The sequence below is a fragment of the Ictidomys tridecemlineatus genome, chromosome 11 (genome assembly GCF_052094955.1).
Source record: "Ictidomys tridecemlineatus isolate mIctTri1 chromosome 11, mIctTri1.hap1, whole genome shotgun sequence".
NCBI lineage: Eukaryota > Metazoa > Chordata > Mammalia > Rodentia > Sciuridae > Ictidomys > Ictidomys tridecemlineatus.
In genome coordinates this window covers 53,771,866-53,796,596 of record NC_135487.1, presented here as the reverse complement: position 1 = coordinate 53,796,596, position 24,731 = coordinate 53,771,866, and the positions used below count along the sequence as shown (strand labels likewise).

The following is a 24,731-nucleotide window of genomic DNA, read 5'->3' as shown; positions in this document are numbered from 1 at the left end:
TGACGCCGGGCTTTGGTGCTGACACTGCTGAAGATCCTATACACCCAGACAAAAAGAGTTGAGGTTTTGTTGTTGTTGTTACTGTTGTTTGTTTTGGGTTTTGTTTGTTTTGTTTTCTTTCTTTTCCAAATTCAAATTCCCTTAAGCCAGAGGCTGGCCCAAACAATTCTCTCTGGTACTGCCTCGCCCCTTAAGAGCATGGAAACATAATTGCACCTCGCTATCCACCGCAAGAGGGAGAAGCTGCGCCTGGAAAGCGGGTGGAGGCCCGGAGCGGGTACCTCAGCAGTTCCCCTAAACAGGCTCCACAGCACCAGCCCAGCTCACAGCTCCCACCACCTGTGCGCGGTAGCTGCAATGGGTCTCCCCACGCCCACTGCGGCTCGGAAAGCGCGGAATCACGTGACTCGGAGGCGCGGCCAATCAGCGCAGCCCTCCCAGGTATTCAAATCAACCGCGGGGCCGACAGTTGTATCCGGACAGCCGCTGCCTGGACAGCACAGACCAAGCGTCGCTTTCCGCTTCCATGGACGTCGGCCAGCGTTGACCTATGGAGGGTCGGGGTGTGCCTCCCGGGCCTTATCGGGCCACCAAGCTGGTAAGACGGCGCGGAATGGCGAGACTGGTCCGCCGGCCGGCGGCGGCCACTGCTCCGCTACAGACCGTTGGTGATTTTACCTGGGCAGAGGGAGGCGGCCTAGGGCATCTCTGTTGGGTGGAAGGAGGGTGAGGGAAAATGGCGAGGCTCGACTTTCCCCTCTTTGGCGGGTCTGGACCTCTGCCCCCGGCTGCCTGGGGCCTGAGGGCCTTGGCGAAGCGCCGGGGGAAGGCCACTTGGTTGGATGTCGCCGCGCCTGGCGGTGCCTGGGCACAGGGAACGTGATGGAATACTCCGATTTTAGCCGCTTCCCACCGCGATTTACGAAACCCCAGAATTAAAAGCGGAGAGTGCGCTCCAGAGCTTGGTAGGGTAAGACTGGGCGCAAGCCCCAAAGTGAGTCCTTCCTTGGGCCTGTGGAATTTGAGGCAGGAAGTATTGGCCTAACAGCACTAGGAGAGAGAGAGAGAGCCTCCTACTTAAGCCGGAGTAGTTTTAAGTATCCATCAGCAACCACTGTGGATGGTCACTGGATCTGTGTGGACACAGTGAATGCTGCCCAGTTCTGTGGCATTAGGAGGTTCACTTTACATCTGAGCTCATTTTCACGTTGGTAAAATAGGCATGAAACACATGCCCACCTTAAGGGATTTCTTGAGAGGGCCTGTATATGAAAGTGTGTTGTGAGGTGTACAATATCAAGCAAATTATTGTCTCAGGAATGCCCCTCAGGTATGGACCTGTATTCTTAGGCCTACTTAACAATGTGGAAAATGAGGTTTACAGAAATTAAATACTATCCCAAAAGTCACATAAACAGTAAATGGAAGAATTAGAAGAATGCAGATTTTCCAGATATGGTGAGCTTGACATGAATTCTGCTGCTCAATAAATAGTTATATCAATCAATATAAAGAATAGAATCTGGGACCCAAAAGAACCTTAATCAGTTAATACTATCACATATTTAAAATTTAGTAAATTATATGAATTATAATTTAATGAATTATATGTGGTGTAGGACGCCACAATGAAATAATGAAAACTTAACATTTACTCAACCCTTAACTAGTACAAGCCCATTAGGTAGGTGCTAGTTTCCCCACCTTATGAATAAGAAGATAAGAACAGAGAATAAAAGTAAGACCCCAAAATTCATACACAGCCAAGCACTGTGGCCCAAGCCTGTAGTCCCAGCAGCTTGGGAGGCTGAGGCAGAAGGATCTCAAGTTCAAAGCCAGCATCAGCAACAGCAAGTTCCTAAGAAACTCAGTGAGACCCTGTCTCTAAACAAAATACAAAATAGGGTTGTGGATGTGGCTCAGTGGTCAAGTGCCCCTGGGTTCAATCCCTTGTATCCTCATCCCCTCAAAAAAATTCATATGCAATAAACAGTAGAACTATAGTTGGAAAATGTACCTTAGTAGTCTGACTAGAGATCACCCATAAACAACTACACCATACTGTATTTTATTTATTTATAATTTTTATATGATAGCAGAATACATTACAATTCATATTACACATACAGAGCACAATTTTTCATCTCTGGTTGTATACAAAGTATATTCACACCAATTTATGTCTTTATACTTGTACTTTGGATAATAGTGTCCATCATATTCTACCATCATTTCTAACCCCATACTCCCTACCTTCCCTTCCCACCCCTCTGCCCTATCTAGAGTTCCTCTATTTTTCCCTTGCTCCCCCTCCCTACCCCACTGTAAATCAGCCTTCTTATATCAAAGAAAACTTTCAGCATCTGGGTTTTGGGGATTGGCTAACTTCACATAGCATTATCCTCTCTAACTCCTTCTATTTACTTGCAAATGCCTTGAATTTATTCTCTTTTATTGCTGAGTAATATTCCATTGTGTATATATGCCACATTTTTTTATCCATTCATCTATTGAAGGTCATCTAGGTTGGAATTTTAGAACAGCCATTTTGTAATCTACTTAAGTACAGATATCCCTTTCTGTCATTTTTACTGCTGTATACCAAGCCAGTACATAGTGGGCTGCTCAACATTATAAGTTTCTTGAACAGATATATATATATGAAATGGGGAGGTGTGTAAAGAAAACAGTTAACATGTTTTCAGGCCTTCTCCATTGTGATGCCTGGGCCACATATATGAGATTAGTGATAACACAGCTAATAGTCACCTACCTAGGGTTACAGATTATATTTCTTGACTTCTAATACAGGATTTTTTTTCAATTAAAAAATGATGTGTTCATTCTATACCACCAACATACTCATGCTCCAGTGTTAGAGCTTTCACAAATATAAAAATTTGGCTAATGAGAAGACAATTTAGAAAATACCAGTATTTTCTTTTTAATGTAGATGTCACCAAGTCCTTAGATATGCAGTGAATTCACATTTTACTTAATTTACCTCATCTGTTGTATGTTCATCATAAGAATCTTCAAATAAGAGATACTATAGCAAATACCTAGTAGTAAAGGCCAGTATAACTACTGCATGGCAAAAGTTTTATTTGGCCAATGCAATAATTGAGAGTACAGATTCTAGAGTCATTCACTTAGCTGTATGACCTTGGACATACTATTAATCTCTGTGTGTCATATGTGAAAAATGAAATAACAGTATCTATTCAAACAATTGTGAGAATTCAAGTGAAATAATGAATATAAATTACATTTCCTGACACAGATGCTACCAGTATATTAGTCTTAGTTGAAGTGGGAACAAAAGGAGCAAATGCTTTCCCTAGCAAGGACTTAGAGAGTTCTTCCTTTTTCCTAAGTTTCCTGAATAAACTGACCAGCCAATTAATATTTTTAGTAAAAATCTATGAAAATATTACTAGGGCACTAGAATTAGTAAAAAAAAAAAAAATCAGCAAGATTTAAGTTTTATGTAGCACATATGATTTTTTTCAAAGAATTTTACAGTATAATCAGATGAGACTTAAAGAAATTTCTTTACCTAAATATTTCAAATCAGTAAGATATTAAAATCTTTTTTAATTTTCACAGTGGAATGAAGTCACTACATCTTTTCGAGCAGGAATGCCTCTAAGAAAACATAGGCAACACTTTAAAAAATATGGCAATTGTTTCACAGCAGGAGAAGCAGTGGATTGGCTTTGTGACCTATTAAGAAATAATAGTAATTTTGGTCCTGAAGTTACAAGGCAACAAACTATTCAGCTGTTGAGAAAATTTCTGAAGAATCATGTAATTGAAGATATCAAAGGTAGATGGGGATCAGAAAACCTTGATGACAACAATCAGCTATTCAGGTACTGAACGTTTATGTATATAAACTATAACAGTTTTTCCAGTTAAGTAATGTTTTCTTTAGAAAAGTGTTTTTAATTCAATTAAAATTATTTGGAAATGGGAGTTCATAACCTACTTGAATCAAATGTATGAAATATGATATGTCAAGAGCTTTGTAATGTTTTGAACAACTAATAAAAAATTATTTGGAAATTGTAAGGTTAAGATAATGGCTACAAAATTCAAACTTGTTAAATGTTTAGCATATATGATAAAATTGGAAAGGGAAACATGGCACATTATGAAAGTCATAACATTTCAAGGACATGATTACTGACTTATTTTCATGCATTCTGTAGTTAAGGCAAACTCACGGGTTCTTACCTTTAAATAACATAATTCAATCTAAAAATACATGTCACAATAGTACACTTTATATGACAACAGAAAACAACACCATTTAAGAGAATACGTATCAAGCAGTCTTCATGTATCAGAAACTCTGCTTTATGATTTACGGGATATACAAGACCATTTTTACAAATGAGAATGCTGAGACCATGCTTCACCAAATCTTGTTCTGTCTGCATTGTTCTTCCACTTGAAGCACTATACACATTTATGAGACTATTAAACTAAAACATTCTTCTCAACTCCTTTATCTCTTCTATGAAGGCTTTTTTTTTTATTTTCCAAATTAAATGTCTTAGAAATGGATTCTTTCCTTTTGTGTTAATTCACCTTCTATTACTATTAAAGAATACCTGAGAGTGGATAATTTATGAGGAAAGTTTGTCTTGGCTTATGGTTTTAGAAGCTGGGCATTATTGGGCAGCCACATCTGGTAAGGGTCTCATGCAAGAGCAGCATGGCAAAAAAGTAGAAGGGCAAGCAGAAGAGGCAAAATATGAAAAATACCTACATTTTGGTAGTAACTAATTGAGTCCTGCCAGAGCCAGAACTCCTTCCAAAGAAATGTTAATCCTTCTTAATGCCCCATCACCTCTTAAATGTCACACTCCCTCTCTACCCCATTATTTTGGGAATAAAATTTCAACATGAATTTCAGAGTGGAAAATCATACTACCTATGTACCAAAATGAATTTGTTTCATACATGTAAATTACAAGCATATGAATAACACTTTACAAATCTTCCCTCTTAATTATTTCTAAGTCATCTTTGTGGCCTGCTTTGCACCTATTCATCCTTTAACTTACTTATCTGAAAGTTTTGGGCTTTGTCTTCACTTTACCTTGCTCCCTGGACAGTCTCATGTTATGCCTTCAACTGCTTTGTCTCCAACCCAAATTTCCTGAGCTTTAGACCCATTTCTTCACCTACATAGGCATTTCAAATAGAGTATGTAGAAAATCACTATCACCCCTTTTGTCTTCTTTTGTTCTCTATCTAAATGAATAGCCTCCCTCCCTTTAGTTGTCTTCTTTCCCTACTCCTCTTTAAATGTAATTTAATTATTACACTGTCTACTGTGCTACCTAAATAGTTCTCTGATCTGTACACTTTTCTCTCCAATATGAATCCTCTTTTTGTTAGATTATTCTTTCTTTCCTGCATTTCTGCGTAACTACTCAGCTAGGCTCTCTGCCTCTAGTTTTTTAAATGGTAAAAAAAATCTAAAATACCTCGCAATAAAGGTTACTAAAAATGTTTAAGACCTTATTGGATAAAGTTGTTATTAATGGAAATTAATGGACAAAAATATCCTGTTTATAAATAGACAATACCCTGTTTATAAAGTAGACAGTATGATATGTATGTCAGTTCTTCCACATTTATGTATGAATTTAGTACATTTTCCTTCCAAATCTCAATATAACTTTTTGTAGAATTTGACAAGTAAATTCTAAAATTCATTTGATAAAGGCCAAAGGCAGTTTTGAAGAATAAAGAGGAGAGAATTGCCTTACCTGATATCTGGGCTTAAATTCCCTTAAATGCTGCAAAAAGAAACCCACACATAGATGGGAACTCAGTATAAGTTATACATGACTTAGACATCTAAACATGAAAAATTAAGCTGTTATTAGAGAATTAAAAAGTATTTGTAGAGCTGGATTTTGTAAAGCCGGGCATGGTGGTGCATACCTGTAATCCCAGTGACTCAAGAGGCTAAGGCAAGAGGATCACTAGTTCAAAGCCAGCCTCAGCAACTTGGTGAAGCCCTAAATAACTTTGTGAGACCCTGTCTCAAAAAAAAAAAAAAGAAAACGGCTGGGGATGTAGCTCAGTGGTAAAGCACCTCTGGGTTCAATCTCCAGTATTTCCACCCCTTGCCCCCTTCAAAAAAAAAAAAAGAAAGTATTTGTATGACAGTAGAGTAAGAAAGAACTTCTAATGTCTCTAAAAAGATATGTATAAATTTGATGTATAATAAGAGAAACCATGAGTTGAAAAAAATACCAGACCAGAGACCACATATTGTTCAGACATATCTTGAAAATATAAAAGCATGGACACTAACTATAGATTTATGATTTCCTTTATGCAGGGGAGGAGAAAAAATGGAGTATGCAAAGATTTTTCTTTTACTTTAAAAAGAAAGATAGTGAAATCTTAATCAAAATGTCAATGATTGTATCACTTGATAGTTAACATGTGAATGTTGACTTATATTATGTTCTGGACTTTTTTATATCTTGGAAATATTTTATGTTAAAATGAAAGGAGGAAAAACAACATTATAACCAAAAGGAGCAAGAAACTAAATTTGGGAAATTAGGATAAACAGGCAAAAGTCATAAAATATATACAAACTAAATAACTTATCAAAGGAGTTTAGAAAATTTTTGCATTGTAGAACTATTTTGTGTGTAAGAAATACTTCTGCAACAAAAGTGATTATAATAGTAACCCTAAATTGTCCGTAAATAAAATTAAAATGGGCACTATATACTAAAGAAAGCAAGAATCTATTAAAATATTTTTAAAAGTATAAAAGGAAAATTAATTCATGTAGAATCTTCATTCCTTGGTGATATAAGCAAATTAGGGTCTTTGTGTGAGTTTTAAATTAGGATATAAAAATTAGTTTCTCATATTGTTTAATTGCATATTATTTTTAAACCAGATTTCCTGCAACTTCACCACTTAAAACTCTTCCACGAAGACATCCAGAATTGAGGAAAAACAACATAGAAAACTTTACAAAAGATAAAGATAGTGTTTTTAAATTAAGAAACTTATCTCGTAGAACTCCTAAGAAGCATGGATTACATTTCTCTCAGGTAAAATGCCATTTATTAATCACTATTTTTAATGTAAATACTGTGTGCTTAATAATAAGAGTATTAAAAGTAGTTGTGCTTTAATATTAAAGCCAATACAGAAATTTATCAATGTTATATTCTAAAACTATGTATGTGAATTTATTTCATACACAGAAATAATGATAAAAATGACAAGACATTGAAAATGATATTTATATAATTTAATAATATTTTGTTAGATTATTTTTCTTTCTTCCCTGGTATGCTAATTAGCCTTCCATCACTGTGACAGAATATCTGAGAGAATCAACTTAAATGGATGAAAGATTTATGTAGGCTCAGTTTCAGGGGTTTTAATCCATGGTCAGTTGACTCTCTTGCTTTGGAGTATGTTGAAAGACAATACATCATCGTGGGAGATGTGTGGCAGAGGAAACTGCTCTCCTCATAGCAGCTGAGAATTAAAAGAGCAAGGAAAGGACAGGGTCCCAATATCCTCTTCAGAGGCACCCCACAATGACTTAACCTCCTTTCATTAGGCCCCAGCTCCTAAAGTTTTCACCACATCTCAGTAGTAGTGCCATAGGTTAGGAACCAAGTCTTCAATGCATGGACCTTTGGGACACATTTAAGATCAAAACTATGTCACCACATAACTCAACTAATCTCTCTTGCTCCTAGTAATGTGAGCAATACTTAGAAATAGTTGATTTTTTTTTATGTTAGTGGCAACTACAAAAACAAAAACTCTTTTTACCATAAGCTATATTATTTCTTCAAGCAACACTTACATTGTAGCTCCATAATAGCCTTATGCTTACATTGTAGCTCCATAATAGCCTAAAACTACTAAGTATTAAGAGTAGTACCTGTTCAATATTTCCTTACTTTGAACATGACAAATTAAACAATAGTACTTCTTTTTTTTCAGGAAAATGCAGAGAAAAGGAATCATGAAATAATCATTGAAGATCAAGAAAACTCAATTGATAAGAGAGAAATAAGCCAGGAAGATATTGAAGAAGTTTGGAGATATATTATTCTGATCTAGTAAGAAAACTAAGCTAAAATCAAGTTTCTGAAACATTTTGATGATTCTTTTGACATTTTCTAAAAATATATAAATGAATGAGAACAGATTAACTCTTAAAACTTTTGTATATGTTTCCTAATAAATGCTTTACCTTAGAAATAAAATACTTCCAGTATAATTTGCTTTTTCTTTGAATTAAAGTCATGCCTATAGTTTATGTTCTACATTGGAATCCTTTGAATGTTATTAAGATAAATATATTTAAAAGTAGATGTTACATATAAGCTTTGGGAGTTTGGTTAAGGAAAAAAAAATATTCTGATGACTTTATTCTTTCCAGTCATACTCATATTCTATTTCTCTTATTTTATGGAGGAAAAAAAAAATTTTATTCTTTCTTTTCAGCCTGCAAACCATTTTAGGTGTGCCATCCCTAGAAGAACTGATAAATCCAAGCCAAGTAATTCCTCAATATATAATGTATAACATGACCAATACCAGTAAGCATGGAGTAGTTGTACTACAAGACAAATCAGGTTGGTATTAATAAAAGAAAAATGGAATCTTTCCTAACTTAGTAACAAAGAGCACAGCTATAGTGGAGAACAAAGAGACCCAAATTTAGAAAGTGGAATATTTTTATTGAGGGTCTATTATTTTATATACATGTTATAGTAGTTATATACATGTTTTAGTAGTAAAAGTGGAAAAATTTTTAAGTGAATATTATTCATGCTATCATAAGAAATTATTTAACTGCTAAGATGAATTCATGCATGCATTTTTAAATGACAGGTTAAGCATTTAAAAGGAAAAAATAATAAAATCTGTTGATTTTCCACATTTATCTTGAGATACACAGTGTGCAAGGCATTAGGCTAATGATGAACAAGGAGCTAGGATTGTGGCTCAGTGGTACAGTGCTTGCCTAGGACATGTGACGCACTAGGTTTGATCCTCAGCACACATAAAAATAATAAAATAAAGGTACTGTGTCCATCTACAACTAAAAAAGATATTTAAAAAAAAAATAATGATGAACAGGATAAAAATGGTGACTGTTGAAAAGATTTTAAGCAAGCCTCATTGTACAGTACCCTAACATTCAGATATAGTTCATTTCAATCATAGGTCTCACCAAGTCAGTAGCATTCAAGCAGCATAGCAACAGATTGAACCAAACTAAGGATGAAAATGGTGATGTAGTTAAAAATGAAGATTGAGAGCTTATGTCTAAACATATCCCCAAATAGTTCTTAATTTAGGCTCAGCCAGTTATTTTATGTATTGTAGACAGAGTCAAACTCAAGATCTCTATAACTTTTTCAAACTTAAGTGTGAAGTTCTAAAATATACTATCACAAAAATTATGGGACTTCCTAAATAATTTTTATTTTTTTGTGTGTCTAGATGACCTTCCTCACTGGGTATTATCTGCCATGAAGTGCCTAGCAAATTGTAAGTTAAATTATTCATATAAATATGTTTTATATCGATGGTATTTAACAAGAATCAAGGAATTTTTAAATAAGTCATAAAAATCCTAATAAAATTAAAATAATGTTGTTTCTCTTGATGGTTAAGTGAAAATCTAGTAGAATATATTACTTATGGAGCCTAAAGTAATGTTTTGCATGCAGAAAGTGATTTTATAAGCCCATCACTTATCGCTTAGTTCACATAAATCATAAAATCATAGGCTAGAGGATTTTAAAGGATTTTTAGGTAAAACCAGACTACAGTAATTACCTCAGTGAGAAGCCAGAGGGTTCAAATGGTCACTTGGAAGTAAAGCAGCATGTAAGGTAGAAAAGATTCAATCAAAAATGAAGTTTCATAAAGCCTACTTCATTCCTTTTTTCCTTGTACGTGGCTTCAATATTCAGGTGCTTTATTACATGCTACTAGTCCAAAGGATATATAATAGGACTTTTATGTTTATGAAAAAAAGATTTGTCGCTAATTCAGAAATAATATTTTATTATTTCAGTGATCAGTCTTTTGCATAGTGATAGTGACAATTGATTTTCATAATTTAAGATCTTGATTGAGCTTTAAATGGTTTCAGAATAAATTTTGAAAAATTTTAAAGATATATGCTTCTAAATCATAAAAATTTAACTTTATTTTAGTAATTTTAGTTATAGATGTAGTACAGATTCTAGTTCTTATAAATTCAGTGTTTTTAAAAATTCTAATATGGTTTTATTAATGTTCAGGATAAGTATTTATTCCTTTGTTGTCCACTGGGTGTCAATGTGACAAAATAACAGAATAAATAGCAATGAAGTAAATAAGTTACAGAAACACTTTATGAAATTAAGGTAAAGATCCTTCTTATTCATAAACTTCAAACTTAATTTCTATTTCAAGCTTCCTTACCTAATTCACTTCTCTCTCATTCTTGGCTCATAATTGACAACTCAGATTAGCACATTGATAAAGTCTCCTCTGACATCCATTTTTGGGGATTTCTTTTCTTTCATTTCCCAAAGCATGTTATACCAAAATGATACCTAATATATAACTTAATAAAATTCAATTTAATAGCAGTGTATTTAGAGACAAAATTAAAAATTTTTACTTATTATTTAATACCCCAGAGTAATTCTGTGAGATATAAGAATCAATAATCAATATTCTCAATTTTTTTCCCAAAGGAAAAAATCAAGACCCAAGTTTTCTGGTAATGTGAAGGAGTTAGAGCTCAAACCTAAGTTCTCATAACTATAAATTCTTTATTATTTCCAGTAAACATGTTTTCTGTCCTAGAAAACATTCTAATAATAATGAAGCATATTCAGAATATTTCTTGTATCTTCCGTAAAAAAAAAAAAATATCTATTTTGCAGTACATAAAATCCATGTTAGTCTTTAACCTGTTTGTGTGTGTGTGTGTGTGTGTGTTAATCTTTTTTATTGTGTGCGCTTATACTTGTTTGGTTATACAAAAGTTTGGAAACAGATATAAAAGATTATTTGGACTTAGGAAGAGAGATTTTAACTTGACAGATGGTCTAGTGACTTTAAAATCTGAATGCATATCATAGTCACTAGGGAGACTACAGAGATTCTGATTTGGTTGACTCAATAAATCAAGGATTTTTTCTTTCTTTTTTTTTTTTTAACTATGCCCCACAATATACTTAAAATGAAGATTTCTGAGTCAGTGTTTGGAAACCACTAAATTTAATGAACCAGAAGCAAATATTTTTAGATCAGTATATTTCTGATCTGCGAACAGAAACTTGTATTTTTAATAACTGTATTGGATGATATATGTATCTATGAACCATACTTTAAATGTTATTAGGCCTAAAAGTCCTGGGCCTTGTTTTCATTTTATATGCTATATGTTCTAATTCTAGCTTCACCATCAAGGGCTTTTTCATCTGAGGCAAGTTTACTCTGAGCCTTAGTTTTCTTAATTGTAAAATGTGATCCAGTCTTATTTCTGAGGAAAACATTAATGAGTTGTCATGAAAACTCCCCTCATGGTTTAAAAATATACTAAATTTTTTTCTTTTTTATAACTTTTCAGGTATTAAAATAGTATTAAAAAAACTGCTGGGGCTGCAGCTCAGTGGCAGAGCACTTGCCTAGCATGTGTGAGGCACTGGGTTCGATCCTCAGCACCACAAAAAAAATAAAGAAATAAAATAAAGGCATGCTGTCCATCTACAACTAAAAAAAAATTAAATAACTCCCTTATGCAATACAAGTATTATACTTTAATACGTATTTCTAAAATTGTGTTTCTTTATTTTTTCTTTTTTTAATATTTATTTTTTAGTTTTCGGTAGGCACAACATCTTTGTTTGTATGTGGTGCTGAGGATCGAACCTGGGTCGCACGCATGCCAGGCGAGCGCGCTACCGCTTGAGCCACATCCCCAGCCCCATAAAATTGTATTTAAATTATAATATATTTTGATTATTTATTTTTCCTTCTACATTTTAGGGCCAAGAAGTAATGATACAAATAACCCAACTTATGTTGGATTTGAGCGAGATGTATTCAGAACAATCGCAGATTATTTTCTAGATCTCCCTGAACCTCTACTTACATTTGAATATTATGAATTATTTGTGAACATTTTGGGTATGTATGGATTTTACTAAAGTTTTCAAGTTTCTTAAAATTTAAAAGGTCTAAAAATACAGGTAACAAGGTGTAGTGGCACACCTCTTTTCCTAGCTATTCAGTAGGAGGAATGTTCAAACCCACGAGCTTGAGGACAGTCTGGCTAATATAGCAAGACCCTGTCTCAAAAGAAAAAAAGAAAAGTCTATAGAAGCATGAGTAAATATGAAAGTAGTAGGCTATAATACTATGGTTGCTGTTTTGTTGTTTTCTAATTATTCAGATATGTTGTTCCAACACCAGGTGTCCTGACATCAATTTAGTGTCATACAATTCAATGTATTTCTAAAACTTTAGCTACCCAGAGTTAGCCTAAACCCCACAGGTTAAGGGTTCAGGTACATAAGAGTGTCCTCATTTCAGATGCCAGCAGCAAATGAGGTACCTAGGCTGTCTGTTTCTCTCCAGCCAGCTATCAGTTCAGGAGATCACTCAAACCCCTCTCAGGTTCAGTAATTCTCTACAACTCACAGAACTCAGGAAAGTATTTTACTTATGATTATCAGTTTGTTATAAAAGATAAGAACTCTGGAACAGCTAAAGGAAAGGAATGCAAATGGCAAGGTATGGAGTTGAACAGAGTCACAGAGCCTCTGTGCCCTCTCTGGGAAGACTATCTCACAGTACATCCATGTATTCACCAACCCATAAGTTTCATTAGTGTCATTGTTCCGGAGTTTTAATTGAAGTCTTATTTACTCAGGCATGATTGATTAAATCATGGACTTTTGGTCCTTCCCTTGTAGATGGGGCTCAACATTCTGACCTTGAAGCATGGCCAATCATAAGTTACATTAGCATAAATAGGTTCCTTGTGAATAACAAAACTTTTAACACTCGGGTAATTCAAAGGTATTAGAAGCTCCATTAAAAGAATAAAAATATAGGTACAGTATCCCCTCTGTATCTCTGGTTTCCATATCCGTGGAGTCAACCAACCCAGGATTGGACATATTGAGAAAATTTATAATTAAAAAAAGATTGCAGCTGTATTGAATATGTACAGACTTATTTTCCTTGTCATTATTCTTAAATAATATAGCATAACAATTCTTTTCATACTATTAACATTGTGTTGAATCTTATATGAAATATAGAGGTTATTTAAAATATATGGGAGTATATGCCAGGTTATATGCAAGTATTATACTATTTTATGTAAGAGACTTATGTAAGTACATTTTGGTGTCCATGGGCAATCCTAGAATGAGTTCCCCAAGGATACCAACAGATGACTGTAAATTTCTATTATACCATGGTTGTCTTGTAATTAAGAGGTTTCTGGTACTTCTAGAATGGGGGCAGATATTTTTAAATGAATTTTGACTTGATCTGTTTAATTAGGATGTTACTTATATCACAAAAAAAGGGAAACCTCTAGTCAATCTTGCATGTTTATAACTGAATGTTGCATGTGTCCTATTTAAGTGCCTTCCACATTAAGCAGCTATTTGTACTATACTAACAACATGTACCATAGTGATGCTTTGTTTTTTAACTGTACTATTATTTTTGTTCACTGTCATACAGTTGCATCTTAATTTTTGTTTCATTTCCTGGTAGTTGTTTGTGGCTACGTCACAGTTTCAGATAGACCCAGTGGGATACATAAAATCCAAGATGATCCAGAGACTTCAAAAAAAACCCTTCACTTAAACAATCTGAATTCCTTCAAATCAACTGAATGTCTTCTTCTTAGTCTGCTTCACAAAGACAAAAACAAAGAAGAATCAGACTCTACTGAGAAACTACAGATAAGTGATCAAGGATTTCAAGAAAGATGTGCTAAGAAATTGCAGCTAGTTAATTTAAGAAACAGAAGAGCCAGTGCCAATGACATAATGGGAGGAAGTTGTCATAATTTAATAGGCTTAAGTAGTATGCATGTTCTGGCCTCTAACATCAAACCAAGGTGCTCTTCTTTGGAGGGAATTATAGATATGTCTGAGAATTCAAATAAAAAGGTGTCTAGTACCTTCCATCAATCTGTTAAGAACATAGGAGGACAAAATAATGAACAATTTTTAGAGTCAGAGCTGAACCAGGAATTTTTATTGAATCTTCATTCAGAGGAAAGTGTTCAAAAACCACTCTGTGTTGGGTTTAAGAGAACTTCTACATTGACTATTCAAGACCAAGAAGAATTATGTAATGGAAAATGCAAGTCAAAACAACTTTGTAGATCTCAGAGTTTACTTTTAAGAAGTAGTACAAGACGGAGTAGTTATATCAATACACCAGTGGCTGAAATTATCATGAAACCAAATCTTGGAAAAGGGAGCACAAGTGTGCAAGCAGCTATGGACAGTGAACTTGGAGAGTCTAGTACCACAATCAATAAAAGACTTTGCAAAAGTACAATAGAACTTTCAGAAAATCCTTTACTTCCAGCTTCTTCTGTGTTGAGTGGCACGCAAAGTAAGGTTGTTGCTTCCAGTGCATGCAAAATTAATTTTTTGTGTTTACTAACTCTGTATTTTGCTTATATTGCTCTTCTCTGAAATTGCTTGTTCTTTTTCCTCCAAAAGATATTACTGTAAAGGACTTTGTCATGACATAACCAAGATTTACTCAATTTTCTTAAAGCACTTACTTTCTTTTTCTTCAATTTTGCTTATTGTCACTTTCTTTTTAATAAGTGAATAATTTTAATAATTAGAAATATGTTATGAGGAAAATAATGAGAATCTTGTTATGTTTTTGAGGAATATGGAAATTTCTACATAGTCAAAAAAAATTAAATTCTAAGATATTATCTTAACCTCTTTTTATAACTATATATACTGGTAGTATGAAAGCAACTAGTATCATTGATGAACTTTTTTGGGGTGGGGGGTGACTTTACCTTCTAGGTTTGCTGCAACCTCATTTAGAGAGAGTTGCCATCAATGCACTGCAGTTATGTTGTTTGTTACTTCCCCCACCAAATCGTAGACGGCTTCAACTTTTAATGCGCATGATTTCTCGAATGAGTCAAAATGTTGATATGCCCAAACTCCATGATGTAATGGGTACAAGATCACTGGTAAGTTTATTTCTTATGGAAATAATAAATTCTGGTTCGTAATTTGTTTTGTGAAAAAACAAATGAAAAAAGAAAACAATCTATCTTAAAGTACTACTCAAGTGAATCCTGATCTTGGAAGTCCTACATTCCTGAGTTAGAAAGACTTAGAAATTTAACTTTTCCTAGCAGCAAATATTTGTGTACTAATCTTTTTGCCCAGTCTGTTATACTTTTGTATCCTGGTATTAATCTTGACAGAGGACTTTGCCTTCTCGTGCATCCTATATAGCTTCCTAATGATAGATCTACAGTCAGATCACATTATGCTAGTTTGTGCCAATTCTTTTTGGTGGGAAAAGAAGAGGATGCTATATCATAGATAGTGTTTAACCCTTAAGGGTACTAGAGCTCTGTGAAAGTGGAAAACTAAAGATAAATCCATTTATAGTAAGTGTTTCAGAGTATGGTGGGAGGAAAGGTATATTTGATGAATTATGATAGCAAGTCATCATGGTAGAAAAAGTTGGGAAACATTATTACCAAGCAGTCTCAGGCTTCTTAGACAATGAGGATTGAGGCATTTATATACATATTATTGTTGAAAATGAATCTTTGAAATGATCTGTTGCCTCTAAGAACTGCTACTTTCTTAGGCTGCAGCTTGTCACAGTAAGGAATCTATAGCTATGCTCTGTTTTTTCACTCATTATAATGCCAGTTCTTTTATAGTGACAGACGTAATATAAAGAAGGAGAACTATTCTTGAGTAATTATGGCACTATTAAGAAGAATAAGTTTTTAAGAGAAGATGTTTGAGAAACATTAAGTGAGAAGGAGATAATTTTGGCTTTATATTTTTGGTTTTAAAATTATAAGACATTCAAGTAAAATTTATCCAGCAAAATATTGGGAATGTGAGCAAGGTGAACAAAAGGTCACGACAGAGGAAGTTTTTATTGAGTCATCCACATAGAGATGGTAATTGAAGATAATAAAAGAGGTTTAAGAATATAGAAAAGAGCAAAAAGCTGAGGACTGAGCCTTGAAACTAGAAAGAAAAAACATTCTGATTATTATAGAATGAGTGTGGGCGTGTGTGTTAGTGGATTTATATGGATACGAGTGAGAGTGATAAGTTTTGAAACAAAATTTATCTCAAGATATAAAGATTTCTACAACAGAACTGAAAAATGTGTGTGTTAATTTGCTGTTTAAAGACTGATAGAATAAGCTTTAACAACTATTTTCCAGAGTTTTAAAAGATATAGTGCCAAGTTTGCAACCTCTGCTGAATATATATTCTGTGTGCGTGATATATTCTCCTGGTTTATATTTTTGTGAAATTAATTTAATGTGGTAAGTTCCTGTTTTCTAATAACTTTTTAAACAACATATCCATGTGGTATTAATAGAACCTGCGGTATTTACAGATATAATTGTGACAAAACTGAAGATAAACCTAAACCTTATTATAGCCCTTTAGAATTATGTTAAGGAAATACTTAACAAGGACTTTAAAAAGGACTTAAATATATTAGGATTTTTACATTTCTAATCATAATAAATTACTATCCTCATTTTTAATGTGAAGTCTACTTGTCACTTTATCTCAATATTTCACATAGTGCTGCCTGGAAATTACTGATATTCTAATTTATATGAAACCTTAAATTCTTAAATTCAAATTTTTTGCTGTTTCTAGATGATACACACTTTTTCTCGGTGTGTGCTGTGCTGTGCCGAAGAAGTGGATCTTGATGAGCTTCTTGCTGCAAGATTAGTTTCTTTCTTAATGGATCATCATCAGGAAATTCTTCAAGTACCTTCTTACTTACAGACTGCAGTAGAGAAACATCTTGACTACTTAAAAAAGGGCCACGTAGGTATTTTTGAATCTTAAAAGTCTGTGCATTCGTCATTTGCACATGTCAAACTTATCTCAAACTAGCCCCATCAGAAAGGGAGATTTTATTAATGCACCTAAATAACTTCTAAAAGTCAGTAGTGTAGACATAGAATTAGGAATCTGTGCCCATTCTACTATCTCTTATTTACATTTCAGTCCTATTTTTGACAAATGCTTCTATCACATGATGGGGAATATGGCTGATTAAAGTTCATGCATCACATCCTATGTTTGGAATACAAAGAAAAAGAGCCAACCCTCCACCCCCAATTTGAAAAGTACTGGGTTTGGACTCTCAATTGGCCCGATCCAGATTAAATATGCATTCTTTGGGTGATTGAGTATAAGTAAGATAGAAAGAAGGTCATATTCTAATTGGTTCTACATAGATTAGATCAGAATTTGTTTTTCAAAAAAGGTAGAGGGAACAACATGGGAAGGAATTATTAAAAGAAAGAGAAAAGGCATACTGAGCAGCCAAAAACAACAGGTAACTGCTGTATTCAGCTTAGGCTGACCAGCACATGCATTTGTGCTTTCTCTCATTCTAATATTGTCCTGGCTTATAATTACAACCATTTTCTACAATTGCTTTCTGTTATCAATGGATGCCCATTAATATCATGCCCCTAAGCCTCAAAAACAGTAGGTGGATACTTTATTACTAAGTCATAATATTGATGTTTTATGCTGAATTATAAAACCCAGTAGGCTGTAGAACTAGAATTTTGATACTACTGACTCATCACTACTGCATAATACAATTTTCTTAATGCATTGAATGATTGATAAGTAGCAAAATAAATCAGTACTAGATCTCATCAAAAGAATGCTTTACCAAATAACGACATGACCAAAATTAATAGATTTTTTTACTATCTCATGTTGTTCATTACAGGTTAAAAATCCTGGAGATGGACTATTTGCTCCTTTGCCAACTTATTCTTATTGTAAACAAATTAGTGCTCAGGAGTTTGATGAACAAAAGGTTTCTACCTCTCAAGCAGCAATTGCAGAACTTTTAGAGAATATTATTAAAAATAAGAGTTTGCCTCTAAAAGAGAAAAGAAGAAAACTAAAACAGGTAAGAGAATGAGCAAGTGCTCAGTCATATTTGTAATATGCTGTAAGTTGTTGTCGTTTTATAACATTTAGAATCTAATTTCTTATTTCAATCATTTGGAACTTAAATTTTAAGTGTATAAGCTACATATTATGGTACATTATATGTAAGCATTAAACTACTTCTAAAATATATCCTGAATCATAAATTTTAAAATATTAGCAATAATAATGGTACTCTCCTTGTTTCTGGTGTTTTGTGTAATTACAGCTGAAATTAGCCTAGAAAAGCAATTATAAATCTGGACATAGTTTGGGTGAGTCATCACTATCATTTAGAAACTCTAGCTTTAATCCAAACCCCAGTTGCTCCATAATTCTAGTTAGACTAATTCTAAGTTGGAAACACTGAAAGAAATGTGAACTGTACCAGATCCCTGAGACCTTCATGGCTTTCCAATTGAAAAGATCTGGAAATTAAGGGGAGAATTAGCAATAAAAAAAATCCTAGAATATCATTGCCAACAGGGATCTAAAAGATCTTCTAGTGTACCTTTCACATATATGAAAAGAAAGGGAAGGAGGAGCAAGGATAAAATGAAAGGCTATTGTCTCTGTAATCCATCTTTGAGAAATTTGCTAAATTCTTGTCACAAATGTTGAGCTCTGGCATCAACTAGGGAAATAAGTGTTAAATACCTTCTAATTCCTCACCTTATTTTTAAGTTTCAGAAGGAATATCCTTTGATATATCAGAAAAGATTTCCAACCACAGAGAGTGAAGCAGCACTTTTTGGTGAGAAACCTACAATCAAGCAACCAATGTTGATTTTAAGAAAACCAAAGTTTCGTAGTCTAAGATACTAACTAAATTAAAAATTATCTAATACTTATCGAACTTTGATAAATGAAGCCATATCTGTGAATCTAGCTATTAAAATGGGATTCTCTTATTAGTCAGGTTTCTCTTACGTAAACACATGATGTGAAGATGTGCCAAATAGTTTTCAATTTGAGACTGTGATAGAGCTACTGCATCTCAACTGAGAAAGCATAACAATAGGCAATACCAAATATTTTAACAAGAAACAATCTTGTTTTGTAATGCTACTATCTGGAAAATCTGCCATGGTTATACTAAAATTTTATTTATTTGAATTTTGAAAACTGAGTTGTGTTTGTGTTCATCAAGATTAAGCTGTAACTGTTTCTAAAAGAAAACTTATCTACGCATTTGTTTATGGATATTAGCTGAAGAAGTAGTTATTTAGGATTACTTCTTTGTTTCTAAGAATAAGAATGTGAAGAATATTTGAAAGTTCAATGAATTCTCAACTGCTAAATGTTGCACTTTTGTATATTCTTTTTCTACTTTGATCTATTTATATATATGTGTGTGTGTGTGTGTGTGTGTTGTTTAAATATAAATATGTTTATGTAAGATTTTGTTTCACTTTAACCATTATCCTCATTGCTTTATTCATTCATTTTTTCCATAAATATCTCTTAAATTTTTACATTTATAATCTACCAGAAGATGGAGATATATAAAAGTATAGGGCTATCGTGTTCATTCAGAATAGTATTCAGCAACTACTATATACCTTTCATTGTTCCCTGAATGCGGAGGCAATGATGAATAAATCAAAATCTATTCCCTTTACGTATTTATTTTTTTTAATCGAGAGAGAAACATCTATCAGATACTTAAAAACAATTAACTCACTAAAATCAAGCCATGAGGAATCCCATCCAAAGATTGATCTTTGTGATTATGAAACAATTCTCTAAGCTAGTGGTTTTTAAACTGGTGCAAATTGGAATCACTTGAGGCATTATAAAACAATCAGTATGTATAGAGTCTACTTTATATCAGTTAATTTTAAATTGCTTTGGGGTTATATAGACATTTCTATCTGATTCAGTGTTCAGCTAACTTTGAGAATTAGTGACCTAAATGCTTTTTATAAACATTTAAGTGAATGTCATGATGACAGCACAAGCTATATTTTTTCAATGGAAGAAAATGCCAAATATAAATGCCCTTCTTTTTAACACAAGATTCTCCAGATTTCTGCTTGATTACTTTATATAAATATGAAGTTGTTCTTCCTTTTTTTAAATTTAAAGATTATTAAGTATCTATTCCTTAAGTGCACCATAAGACATTATGTAATATACTCTTAATATTTAATGGCTTCTGATTTTTCAATGTAATTTTATATTATTGTTATGTAGAATGACTGTAATCCACTTAATGCTATTATTTTGTTTTATTAAGAATATAACGTTAGCCCAGAAACCAACCATGGCTACTAAATTATTGAACCAAATTAAAATTAGAATTCTTTCCAAGGTACTTGTATGCTAAAATATTCCTGATTGTGTGAATTATGTTGCAAATTAAGATAAAAATTATTGTGGATTTTGTAACAACTTTTGCTTTTCTATTTGTTGACATTAAATATATAAATATATAAAGCAGTAAACTTTCATTTGCACTAGTATGTATGCAATTGAGATCACAAAATAATTGGTATGACACTTTAATAACATGAAATCTGAAGTCAGATTTGAGATCTGCAGTGCTATTTACTAGCTAATAACCTCAGACAAGTTATTAACTTCTCTAAGCCCCAGTTTCTTTATCTGTAAAATGAAGATTATAAAAGTACCTCTCTTAGGATTATTGTGAGTGTTAAATAAGGCAATGCAAAGTGTTTAGTAAGTATCAAGCATAGAACAAACACTAAGTATTTGCTATTTTTACTAGAATGACCTAAAATTGTAACACTAGAAAAGTTCTTTATAAAATATATAGTTTCCACAATTGCTCTGGACACACATGAACCAAAACCAAATTGTGAGCAAGTTGTGAGTCTTATTGAACTATGTTTTAGTGATGAGACAAAGTTTTTGACTATGCATATTGGTTGAAATTTTGATCTAGTAGAGCAGGAAATGGTGAGAACGGATAATAGTTATCTTCAAAAGCAACTCCTTGGTCTGTGGAAGTATATGGAATCCAATGCAGTAGAGAGCTTAGCCTAGGCTACATGCAGCATGCACATGGACATATTCCATTCTATATAAAGGTAGAGTCTAAATTCAAATACAGATGAATTAATTGGTAGATTTTATATTAGTTGCATGTGGAAATCCTCTGATACACTTGCTTTCTCAGGAAATAAAAAGTCATACTTCTAAGAGAAAAGTGAAAGTGGGTAGAATATTGCATGTTTAAAAAGGGTAGATTTGAAATAATCAAAAAAACTTGTGGGAATATATAGGTTTCACAAGATCAGACAATGTCTGATTACTTTATATTTCTGATCCTAAAATTATTGCCACCACCTTAGTGTCCTGCTAATTGGTATCTTGTGACCCTTTCCCCACATTATCCAGTTAGTTTTGTAGTCATTAGTGGTGGAAAGTACATGGAAATATTCACTGACTACCTTTCTGTCTTTGATAACTTAAAACTGAGTTCCCTCATCTATAAAATGTGAACAAGTTGTTTTAATAGTCCAAAAAAGGCAAAATATTTGTTTTAATCAGCTTTTTGTTACTTTAATGCCTAAGATCAGCAACTTATAAAGAGAAAAGATTTATTTGGGCTCACAGTTTTAAATAATTCAGTCCCTAATCAATTAAACCCATTTCAATGGAAGTATGTGGTGTAGAGAATCTCTTTGGCCAGAAACAGAGAGGAAGAGGCCAAGGTCCCACATGACCTCAATGACCTGAAGACCTTACTAGGTCTCACCTCTTAGAGGGTCTACAACCTCCTAATGGCACCACTTCAGGGAACAAGCTTTCAACATGGACCTTTCGGGATCATTTAAGATCCAAAGCATAGTAATATATAGATCTGAAACTCAGTAAGCCCATTCTCAATTTCATGTTCCTCTTGTCTTGTTATTGAGCTTAAGATCTTCACTAAAACTCCTTCAAAATTTTCTGTCCTTGTATTTCTTAACATATTTTCTACTCTGCAATATTTTTGACCTTATGTTTGGTGGAATGATAGTTTTTCCAGAGTTTTATATCCTGGTAACCCCTACTATGATCAGATATACTACCCTTTGATTTTGATGCTATAAATATATGTGGGGTATTTATATTGATGTGTAGCATTTCTGAGAAAGAAAGGATACCTGGTTTTAATGTTAAACTAAATTGAAAGAAATGAAGTCCAATTACTCAAACTTAATAGTTCTCTAAGTACATTAAAGTATAGTAACTTAAGAATCTTATTAACTCGGAATTAACTCTTGCTTTCAGAAGTAAAAAAAAAAAAATAACAGGTACATTTTAGCTGTTATCTTTCCAAAAAATCTCTCAGAACATATACCGAAGAAACAGTATAATACTAGTAAAAGCAAGGTTGACTTTTGCTCATTATGAAAACAAATTTTTTATCAGTTTATCTTCACATTGACCTCTGAATTACTATTTCTGCCATAGTCAACTAGAAAACCAGACAAATACATGAAGAAACTATTTCAAACATTGATCTATAGGTAATGCCAGAGCTAATGGTCCCTGGAGGTTGAGGCAGGTGGGTAAAGGAAGTAAGACTTATGATTGCCCCATATTATTCCTGGAAGCAGCTGCCAGGCAGAGGAACCAAAATAAACATACCGGTCTTGCCACATCAAGAAGATAAGTTGACTAAGTTCAGGTTGTCTGGAATGCTGCCAAAAGAAAATGAACTCCAGAAGTCATTGTCATGGTCTTCTTTCTTCTCTCTTGGTATGTGTTTGCATGGAATAAAGGAAATGACTTGAGCACTAATTAAGAAGGCTATGGAATGTCCAGAAAGCATTAAACAGTTCCCTGGACCTCACACAGCTAAACATGTTCTCACCAACCAAAATAGAGGGAGTTTGTACTACATATGACATTAGCATCCTCAGAAGGGTTGTGCTTTAGGAGAAGAGCCAAATTAACTTTAGAATAAAAGCTACTTTGGATTTACCTTAATAACTTAAAAGAGAATCTCAAAATGTTCAAACTGAACTTCAAGTAACATTGTATGCCAGAACCAAGTTCACTATTCATGAAGTATAACAAAATCCAGCATTCAACAATGTAAAACAATAAAAATGTTCAGCATTCCTATCAAAATTACCAGACATGCAAAGTAACAAAAGCGATAACCCCTTAACCAGGATTTAAAAAAAAAAAATCAAAATAAAGAGCTCATGGGATTAATAGAAAAAAAAATCTTTAAAAGAATGATAAGTCTACTCATATAAAAGGAAGTTAAGAACATAGTAATAGAAATGGCAGACATAAAAAAGATCCCAATAGAAATTCTACAGATGAAAAGTGCAATATGCACAATGAAAAATACGTGGAATAAGATTAAAAGCAAATTATATACAGCAGAAAAGGCTGTGAACTTTAAAACAATAATAGAAAATATCCAAAATAAAGTGTAGAAAAAGTGAGCAGAAAAACTTCTAAACTGAAAATAGAAAGGTGAATAATGGTGCAACTGGAGTTGGAAAGGAGAAAATAAGAGGACACAAAGTTTTTGACCAAAAATAATGGTTGATTTTTTTTTTCTAAATTGATAGAAGCATAAATCTACAGAAAACCAACCAAGCAAAAGACACTAAAGCACAGAATCAAGTTGCTGAAAACCAGATTTGAGGAGAAAATTCTCCAAGTTTCCAGGGGGGGTGGGGAGGGAATAACACATAGAGAAACAACAATAGCAGCAGCAGAAAGATAGTAACCTATGCAATCCAGCAATCCATCATGTGAAGAAAAACAGACTTCATCAAAAGACCATTGAAACTTATAAACAAATCCAGTGATCCTGCAAGTTTCAAAATCAACATAGAACACATGGGCACCTTTTTCTACAATAACTAGCTGAAAAAGAAATTTTAAAATGAGGCTGGGTATGTAGCTCTGTGTTAAAACATGTGCAAGTTCAAGGACCTGGGTTTTATCCTCAGCACATTATTCACATTGTGGATCCTATTCACAATACCTATATAAAAAAAGTAACATACTGGGAAGACATTCCATTTCCATGGATTGGAAGAATTAATATTGTTAAAATGTCTATACTACCCACCAATGTAAAGATTCAATGCAATTTTCATTGAAATATCAATGGCATTTTTTCACAGAACCACAAAGAGTACAAAATTCATATGGAACCATAAAAGACCTAGAATAACCAAAACTATCCTGAAGAGAAAGAAAACTTGGACGCATTATAATACTAGACTTCAAAACATACTGCAAAGCTATAGTAATCAAAATAGCATGGTCCAGGCACAGGAAAATTCAGAAGTTAATTCAAGTATTTACTGCCAATTGAAATTTTTTTTTTTAATCTCACTATGTTGCTTAGGCTGAGCTCAAACATATGGAACACATAGTCTCAAATTTGTAGGCCTCCACCTCCTGAGTAGCTGGAACTACAGGTATGTACCACCATACCTGGCTCAGTCAACTACTTTTTTTTTTTGG

The 24,731-nt window shown here is 33.5% G+C and overlaps 1 protein-coding gene across 2 annotated transcripts; it reads left to right on the top strand.

Moving 5' to 3' along the window:
* Positions 1-289: 289 nt before the first annotated feature.
* On the top strand, positions 290-20,731 carry Depdc1 (DEP domain containing 1). Of its 2 annotated transcripts, XM_005332354.4 has the most exons (12): positions 290-598; positions 3,610-3,875; positions 6,947-7,103; positions 8,017-8,135; positions 8,524-8,654; positions 9,529-9,576; positions 12,079-12,219; positions 13,825-14,679; positions 15,114-15,286; positions 16,971-17,147; positions 18,073-18,258; positions 18,963-20,731. In XM_005332354.4, the coding sequence occupies exons 1-12, from the start codon at positions 551-553 to the stop codon at positions 19,101-19,103; spliced, it is 2,442 nt and encodes an 813-aa protein (XP_005332411.2). In that variant the 5' UTR covers positions 290-550; the 3' UTR covers positions 19,104-20,731. The 2 variants fall into 2 exon arrangements, with proteins under 2 accessions (XP_005332411.2, XP_005332413.1); XM_005332356.4 differs by lacking the exon at positions 13,825-14,679 and having other exon boundaries at positions 293-598.
* Positions 20,732-24,731: the final 4,000 nt, after the last annotated feature.